The sequence below is a fragment of the Aquarana catesbeiana genome, linkage group LG10, assembly GCF_042186555.1.
Source record: "Aquarana catesbeiana isolate 2022-GZ linkage group LG10, ASM4218655v1, whole genome shotgun sequence".
NCBI lineage: Eukaryota > Metazoa > Chordata > Amphibia > Anura > Ranidae > Aquarana > Aquarana catesbeiana.
The window spans coordinates 30051846-30061323 of NC_133333.1; the positions used below are offsets into that span (position 1 = coordinate 30051846).

Genomic DNA, 9478 nt, shown 5'->3' on the forward strand with positions numbered 1-9478 from the left:
GTTTTATTCTTCAGGGCCTATTTGCTTTCAGAAAATATACACTGTTTTGGGGTTTTAAGTAATATTCTAGAAAAAGAATGCTGATTTTAACATGTGTGTGAAAAATTAATAAATTGCCCAGGACACAAAGTGGTCAAATATTAAATATGCTGCCTTGAAGATGTATGGATCCACTTTCTCATTATATATTCATAAAAATATACAGTATTTGTGTTTATGAAACGTTTTTATTATGATACACTGTGCTGACAATTTTTAATATTTATACCTGCAGCTATTCATCCAGCATGGCAGCCACGGATTACAATCAGTCCCATGAAAACTATATGGTAGAAAGCCATGATGCTTTCTTTGTTTCCACCAGTGTGTTTCCATATCTTAAGGCCTTTTGCATCACTTGCTACAGTTTCACCTTTGTTGTCGGAATTGTGGGAAATGGTTTAGTCATCTGGATTGCTGGGATCAAGATGAAGACCGTCAGTGCGGTGTGGTTCCTCAACTTGGCCATTGCCGACTTCCTGTGCTGCCTCTTTCTTCCTGTCGGCATTGCGGAGTGGTCTTTGTTCTCCATATCTTACTTTCCTGAAGTGTTGTGTAAAATCAGTGTAATGACATTGATTCTAAACATGTGCAGCAGCGTCTACTTCCTAACCGTCATTAGCGTTGACCGTTGTGTGTCCGTGACAAGGCCAATTTGGGCAAAGCTACGCAGGACACGCAACTTAGCACACATTATTTCCGGCATGGTTTGGGGGCTTTGTCTGATTTTGAGTCTTCCATTTATTGCCTTCCACAATCTACACACTGACTTTTCAGACTGTTCAGAAAAGTCTGAGCAGGTTGAAAACAGTACATCAAATCAATTTGTGAAAATGTTGCGACACACCAGATTTGCCTTTATGTTTGTGCTGCCCTTCACTGTCATTCTTGTGTCTTATGGTCTTATATTTCTGAAGCTGAAAAAAAAAAGGAGAGGATTGAAGCGATCCCAGCAATCCTACAAGATATTAATTGCAGTTTTGCTCTGCTTCTTCATCTGCTGGTTCCCATATTATACCTGGCCTCTTGTCCACATTGACAAAGTTAAATACCAATTAGATAACCTGATAAATGAAATTTGCATATGTCTGGCTTACATGAACAGTTGCATAAATCCTATTCTGTATGTGTTCTTTTGCCGAGACTTCAAGGACAATTTAATCAAATCCATTCCAGCAAACCTGGAGAAAGCCTTCTTGGATAGATATGAACTTCAGAGTAGCGAAGAACTAACTGGTTGAAATATTTATCATAATTACACATGAAACGTTCACTGTTAAGAATGATCAAAACTCAAACTGACCATTGGTTCACATGATATGCACTGTACATGCATTGTTTAGACAAGTTTTGGACATGACTCAACTTAACCATTACCTTTGAAAAAAACATCACTTCTGAGATCATATATTTAAAGTGTGGAGAATCAACTGAAACCATTTGTAAATGTAGAGGTCTTGGTAGATTTTACAAAGAAAAAAAAAGGTCCCATTTAATATGGAGAGCAGATATTGTTATATTTAATATATGTACAGTAATACTCTACACCAGCCTTTCTTGACCTTTTTAACTCAGAAGAACCCCTTAAATAATTCCCCTGGTCTCAAGGAACCCCTGCTAGAATTTACAATATTTACAACTCATGATACATTAATGTGATCCCATCCCATCAGTGGGAAGAATGTTCCTTACACTGGTGGTCATTGGGAAGAATTACCACCTTACAGATAGCTAAAAAGATCGATGGTGTCAGTGGGAACTTGTCGGAGAGGCAGAAATTGCCCATTGCTCAAGGAACCCCTAGCAACCTCTAAAGAAACCGTTGGGTTTCATGGCACCCCGGTTGAGAAACCTTGCTCTAGACTATGGTTTTGTTTATTTAACAAACTCTTACTTTGGATTCCGTAGTTGACCATTCAAAGAAGAAAGTGACAAAGCCAGAAACATACAGTATGATTCCAATAAGGAGGTACTTTTTTCAGCCCCGTCTGATATCCCTCGCTTGCTTCCTTCTCTTACTGTCTAGTTTTTGTCTTGAACCTTAGATACACTTTCTTCTCATCTTTCTTTGTCCTCTTCTACTCTCTCCATTATCCATTTCTTCACACACTCCATGTCGTTTATGCTTTTGGATAAGAGAACTTCATATACCAAACTCCAGTCTCATATAGCAAAAAATAAAAAATAAACATATAGATCTAATGTAATAAAAAGCATTGACATTTTGTTTTTAAAATCAGACAATTTTGTTAAATTCTTTTCTAAAAAAAACAGTTAAAAGAACATATGAAAAAAATCCATTTAAGAAAAATTGTATGAGCAGTATTAATGATATCAAGTAAAAAAGAAGAAAAGCCAAAGCAGATTTACATATCAATGGGTATCAGCATAGGAAGTACTGTACATCAAGATTTTCACGTGTAGTAGGATGGGAAAACACTGTATGAAGGTTGGTTCAGTGGTTCAACACTATGTCTACATCAGAGATTTTAGATGGAAAAGAATGAAGGGCTGCTGCTCTCTATATGCTGGAATGTTTGAGAGGGATTCTAGTCATTAAGACCATATCAATGTTTACCTATGGGTAGAACCCCAAGGTTGATATGTCATTTTTTCAAAAACAGTGAGCAGGAAAAAAACAGTTTAGGCTTTACATCATAATCTTAAAACTAAACTGTAGCATTTTGCCTTTCATATCATTCAAAGGTATAAATGGTGATTGGCTATTTCGTTTTTTCTATAGTAAATTGAATACTGTCCGTGATACTTTTTTCGGGGTATGTCCCCTTCTTCAAGGTCCAAGCAGTACTGATTCACACATTTTTTAAGCAGAATGTAAAAGAAAAAAAAGGGGGAAAAAAAAAAAGAATTTAGGGAGAATAAATGGACGTTGTTCTCTACTTTATAACGCTGATTATGTTTTTTACTTGTGTTTATCTTTTTTTTTTTATCTTTCTTATCTTACAAAAATGAAGGAACCAATTCATTAACACACAAACAATAGACAGATTCAAAATGATTGAAGACATTTGCACTTTGACATTTTCTTCCTAAAATAAATAGCTTTAAGTAACTGACACTGAGCCAGATCTAGCCTATAAGTGGGAGCAAAGTTTTCCATGTCACTGGGGTTGGGGGAGATCTTGTGACATTTTATTGTGTAGAGCAGTGGTCTCCAAACCATGGCCCGGGGGCCAAATGTGGCCCATTTGTTGCTTTTATCTGGTCCTTGCAGCACAATTCCTCCCAATGACACCAATAATGGGTCACAATTCCTCCTAGTGACACCAGCAACAGGGCCCAATGACACCAATGATCGGACACAATTCCTCCCACTGACACCAACGATGGGGCACAATTCTGCCCAATGACACCAATGATCAGACAAAATTCCTCCCACTGACACCAAAGGTGGGACAGTTTTTCCCACTGATGTCAGGGCCTCTTCTACTCCCAATTTCCACAATCTGACCCCCCTAAAGTCTGAAGGACAGTAAACTGGCCCTTTGTTTAGAAAGTTTGGAGAGCCCTGGTGTAGAGATTAATAATTAAAGTGTATTCTGTACCATGTTGAAGTAGACTGCGGTGGGAAGTAATTTATTTGGGAGATGCTATATCAGGCAATTGCCTCAATTCACACAACTTTAACACAAGAAAAAGTATTTTTATTTTAGCTATGTGACTGTAATTTTCTAATTTTATTGAACTCCACTGGAAATAACTAATGGTTTTTTGAAAAAAAATATCCTTATCCTGTTTCACCTTGTGAACTCAGCCTAATAAGTCTACTGTAATAAATAACAAAACAGATACATATTCATAAGAAACAGAAATGTTGCGGCAAACAGACATGTTGAAACATCCTTCTCACTTTATTATCGCGTGTGTAGAAAGTAAGACATAAACACGAAGGTTAAAGGCTTCTATTAGATAACTCCAATTCATACCATCTCTTCTCTGCATGAAAAGCTACATTTTATCAGGTAAAATATCATGAACTGTTTTTTATTTGTATAGATAAATAGAAGGTTGGCATTGCTAATGTCTTTGTTCACAACGGTCTTCTATCAGAAATTCTTTTATTTTTTAGTAGTTTGTCCACATACAAGATTTGATATGCTGGCCAAATACGGTAATGCTTTTTCTTTCTTTCTTTCTTTCTTTCTTTCTTTCTTTCTTTCTTTCTTTCTTTCTTTCTTTCTTTCTTTCTTTCTTTCTTTCTTTCTTTCTTTCTTTCTTTCTTTCTTTCTTTCGTTCTTTCTTTCGTTCTTTCTTTCTTTCGTTCTTTCTTTCTTTCTTTCTATAGATTTTTGTATCAACATCTCGGCATTTGGTTTGCTAGTCATGTGTTTGGTTGGTCAAATACGCTTGTTAGATAGCCCCTCTGTGTTGTTTTTTTTATTGTATGGATTTTTGTATTATTATCTCGGCTCTAGTAACACTTTCTAAACACATCTCGCATGGGCTGTAAACACCATAGGGGCGTTGGTGATACAATTGGCAGCGTGTTTATGTTGACACCAGCGGAAGCATTTGGGGAGCTGCAAACAGTGGTGGTGCATCCATAGGGGCGCATGGTCACTGCCCCCTCTCTCCTGCCACCCCCTCTATCACCAATAGATAGATTAATGCGTTCATGCATTGCATGAATCTATCTATAGCCACCCCCTATTCAGGTGCCTGGCTGCTTTTCGGGTGCCTGAATTACAGCGGGAGCTGTTTTTGAAGCACCTGATTAGAGCCGTAGGCTCTAATAAGCATCAAAAAAGGTGACCTGTGAGCGCCATGGCCAAACTGACCATTGGTTCACATGATATGCACTGTACATGCATTGTTTAGACAAGTTTTGGACATGACTCAATTTAACCATTACTTTTGAAAAAACATCACTTCTGGGATCATATATTTAAAGTGTGGAGAATCAACTGAAACCATTTGTAAATATAGAGGTCTTGGTATTTTACAAAGAAAACAAAAGGTCCCATTTAATATGGAGAGTGGATATTGTTATATTTAATATATGTAATACTCTACACCAGCCTTTCTTGACCTTTTTAACTCCTTAAATAATTTTCCGGTCTCAAGGAACCCCTGCTAGAAATTACAATATTTACAACTCATGGTAAATTAATGTGACCCCATCCCGTCAGTGGGAAGAATGCTCCTTACACTGGTGGTCATTGAGAAGAATTACCACCTTACAGATAGCTAAAAAGATCAGTGGGAACTTGTCTGAGAGGCAGAAATTGCCCATTGCTCAAGGAACCCCTAGCAACCTCTAAAGAAACCGTTGGGTTTTATGGCACCCTGGTTGAGAAACCTTGCTCTACACTATGGTTTTGTTTATGTAACAAACTCTTACTTTGGATTCCATAGTTGACCATTCAAAGAAGAAAGTGACAAAGCCAGAAACATACAGTATGATTCCAATAAGGAGGTACATTTTTCAGCCCCGTCTGATATCCCTCGCTTGCTTCCTTCTCTTACTGTCTAGTTTTTGTCTTGAACCTCACATACACTTTCTTCTCATCTTTCTTTTTCCTCCTCTACTGTCTCCATTATCCGATTCTTCATACACTCCATGTCGTTTATGCTTTTGGATAAGAGAACTTCATATACCAAACTCTAGTCTCATATAGTAAAAAGAAAAAAATAAACATATAGATCTAATGTAATTAAAAGCATTGACATTTTGTTTTTAGAATCAGAGAATTTTGTTAAATTCTTTTCTAAAAAAAACAGTTAAAAGAACATGAAAAAAAATCCATTTAAGAAAAATTGTATGAGCAGTATTAATAATATCAAGTAAAAAAGAAGAAAAGCCAAAGCAGATTTACATATCAATGGGTATCGGGATAGGAAGTATTGTACATCAAGATTTTCAAGAACGTGTAGTAGGATGGGAAAACACTGTATGAAGGTTGGTTCAGGGGTTCAACACTATGTCTACATCAGAGATTTTAGAAGGAAAAGAATGAAGGGCTGCTGCTCTCTAGATGCTGGAATGTTTGAGAGGGATGCTAGTCATTAAGACCATATCAATGTTTACCTATGGGTAGAACCCCAAGGTTGATATGTCATTTTTTTAAAAACAGTGCTTCTGTCTAGTTCCCACAGCCACGAGTCCAGGGTTGGAGGTGGTTAGAAATCCATTTAAGTACCACCATTTGGTGTGCCACAAACAGTGCCCTGAAGATGGCCAAGGAGGTATGGCTATCTAATCGAGAAGAATCAAATTAACCCAAGATACGTGTGTGTGGGATTGTTAGTTAAAGTGATATTATATATAATACAGTATACATTTTCAGGACCCTGCCGACACTCCTGAATCCTTCCCCTTGACAATTGCCCCTAAAAGCAAGCTGCTTGTATTGGGGGCACTGGTGCCTGCCCACTCTATGCATCCACCAGCTCCACCCTCCTCTCTCTCCTCATTGGCTCACTGTCTGTGATTGACAGCAGTGGGAGCCAAAGGTAAAGGCTCCCACTGCTGTGCCTCAGCCAATGAGGAGAGAGACACCCCGGACAACCGAGGCTTCCATGTACATCGCTGGATTGAGAGGAGGCTCAGGTGAGTAATAGGGGGGTGACGGGTGAGCAGCACACAGAAGGTTTTTTACCATCATGCATAGAATGCATGAAGGTAAAAAAAACCTTCAGCCTTTACAACCCCTTTAATGTAGAATTAAAAACATAACCTAGAGATAAAAAAGGTTCATATTTAAAAACTATAGAAATATTTGCTACCTCATCATACCTAGAAGATAGCACTTGTGATGGCCTTCCAGGAACAGCCACTGAGCCTCCAATCTGTGGCAAGTGGCAGGGCTGCATATAAGAATTAACCTGTGAAGTACTGGTCCCCCAGATCTGTATTGTAAAGCTGCAGGACTTAGTGAATCCAGCTATTTTCCATAAATCACATGCTACCTATACATCCCCTATGTTGTGAATTCTCTGTGATTTTGAATCCCACAACAGCTGTATATTGGTTTCACAACTTCAAACTGAAAAAAGTCTTTTCTACTGGTTCATATTTTTAAACAGGGTTAATGTTTATAACATTGATGTGCTTTACTTTCCTATTAGTATAGACATTTTAAAAGGGAATTGCAGAAGTCTTTTATCATTTACTGTTGTTAATGTACTCTGATGAAGTCTTATGTAATTGCTATAAATGTAAACGCTGGAGGGCAGTGTATGCACTTTGGCTTGAAAAAAATGTTGCTGTGGATTACTGCTGATTTGCTTATGCTGTTTGATCTCTTATTAAAAAATCAGCGAGCTGATAACTTACTGTGTTGCATAGCTATCCATTATTTTTTTAATCAAAAGTAGTTACACAGCACCAACAATGCAACAAGTAACATATATTGTCTGTTCACACCAGTCCCCACCCGCAAGGAGCTTACAATCTAAGGTCCCTAGCTCATGTGCATACACACCCTAACCTAGGATCATTTAACCTACCAGCTTGTCTTGGGCTTATGTAGTCAAAACAAAGGCAAGCACACAGAGAACATGCAAACTCAATGCATGCAGTGTAACATAAGGAAATGATCCCAGACGGCTACACTTCCAAAAATCCTTTTATTGAAACTTGATATGACAAGTGGTTGACAGATGGAGCAGGGGACAAAGAGGTAGACGCGTTTTGCACAACTGTTAGCACTTAGTCATTACTAAGCGCTAACATTTGCGCAAAATGCATCTACTTTTTTGTCCCCTGCTCCATCTGTCAACCACCATATGAAGCTTCAAAAAAGGATTTTTGGAAGTGCAGCCGTCCAGAATAATTTCCTTGTGTTACGCGTCTACCTCTTTGTCCCCTGCTTCATCTTTCAACCACTTGTCATATGAAGCTTCAATAAAAGGATTTTTGGAAGTGCAGCCGTCTGGAATCATTTCCTTTTGTTACACGGCATGCGCGCTGGGCTAGCACCTGCCTAGTGTGTGTGGGGATTAACCAGAGACTAACTCACCTGGAGCAGCTTTTCTTGTTTCATCAATGCATGCAGTGTCACCAGTGTGGGAAAGCAGAAGCGATAAGCTCTAAGCCACTGCCCTAGCCCCAAGGAAGTCACTATAGTCCAAATCCAAGGTGATAACTATGGCTTCCTTTATACCGAGTGAGTGATGTCACCCTAGGACAGAAAATGTGTCCACCCAGTGGCTTTTTAAGAGGGTCTTAGTGTCGGGAGGCAGAGGTGAGCTCTGATTGACTGCCACAGTAGTCACATAACCAGGAGCTCTCTAGCACCCTCTCAGCGCAGAATGGAGGTTGCCCATTCACACATACCGTACATGTGGATGAATAGAGGGAACAGGTTCCCAGATAGCAAGCAATTGAGCTGCAAGTTTGAAAATGACTTGCTAAGCTATTGCTAGACTTGATAGGCTTCACAGGTTTGTTGCACAATTGCAGCAAGTTTGCATTGCATGACTCCAGATCAACTTTCTTTGCAAACATTCTGCAAGTCTGCTGCAAGTTCTGGTTCAGTTATGTTGTGCAATAATCATCCTACCACAGGGGTCACTGTGGCTGAATTGTCATGCTGTAGACTTACAGAGCTCTTGCTGTAGACTCACCACTGCAACTTTGCTCTTTTTAGAGACTTGCCAAGCAAATTTGCTACAAATTGGAAAAGTGTCAACTAGAACTTGTGCTACAAGTCCCCTGCAAATGTACAACTTACCAGTGAAAAAGTGCAGCACGTTAACAGACTTATGCTGCGTACACACGGTCGGACTTTCCGGCGGACTTGGTCCGGCACACTTTCTGACGGACTTTGTCCGCCAGGTGCGCTGGACTTTAAAACGGACGGACTTGCCCACACACGACCGGACTTTTCCGGCGGGCTAAGTCCGCCCGTCTTTCCGACGGACTTTCGCCGGAGTTACGGCGGACTTTCAGAATGAACGGACTTGCCCACACACGGACAAGTCCGTTCATTTTGAACGTGACTCATGTGCGACGGGACTAGAAAAGGAAATCAATCTTGCCGCTTTTATCGGCAAGATTGACACCTTGCGAGCCCCGTCGCGGGGCATACCAGGCCCTTAGGTCTGGTATAGATTATAAAGGGGAACCCCCTACGCCGAAAAAACGGCGTGGGGTCCCCCCAAAGATCCATACCAGACCCCGATCCGAGCATGCAGCCCGGCCGGTCAGGAAAGGGGGTGGGGACGAGCGAGCGCCCCCCCTCCTAAACCGTACCAGGCCGCATGCCCTCAACATGGGGGGTGCTTTGGGGGAGGGGGCGCCCTGCGGGGCCCCCCTCCCGAAAGCAAATTGTCCCCATGTTGATGAGGACAAGGGCCTCTTCCCGACAACCCTGGCCGTTGGTTGTCGGGGTCTGCGAGCGGGGGGCTTATCGGAATCCGGGAGCCCCCTTTAATAAGAGGGCCCCCAGATCCCGCGCCACCACCCTATGTGAAT

General features: G+C 40.4%; 1 protein-coding gene across 1 annotated transcript; it reads left to right on the plus strand.

Moving 5' to 3' along the window:
* The first annotated feature begins 287 nt into the window (after positions 1–287).
* Positions 288–2507, plus strand: LOC141109826 (C3a anaphylatoxin chemotactic receptor-like). Its single transcript, XM_073601090.1, has one exon. The coding sequence runs from the start codon at positions 288–290 to the stop codon at positions 1278–1280; it is 993 nt and encodes a 330-aa protein (XP_073457191.1). The 3' UTR covers positions 1281–2507.
* Positions 2508–9478: the final 6971 nt, after the last annotated feature.

Coding starts and splice junctions, on each gene's coding strand:
- LOC141109826 (XM_073601090.1), top strand. CDS start 288: ATGGCAGCCACGGATTACAATCAGTCCCATGAAAACTATATGGTAGAA.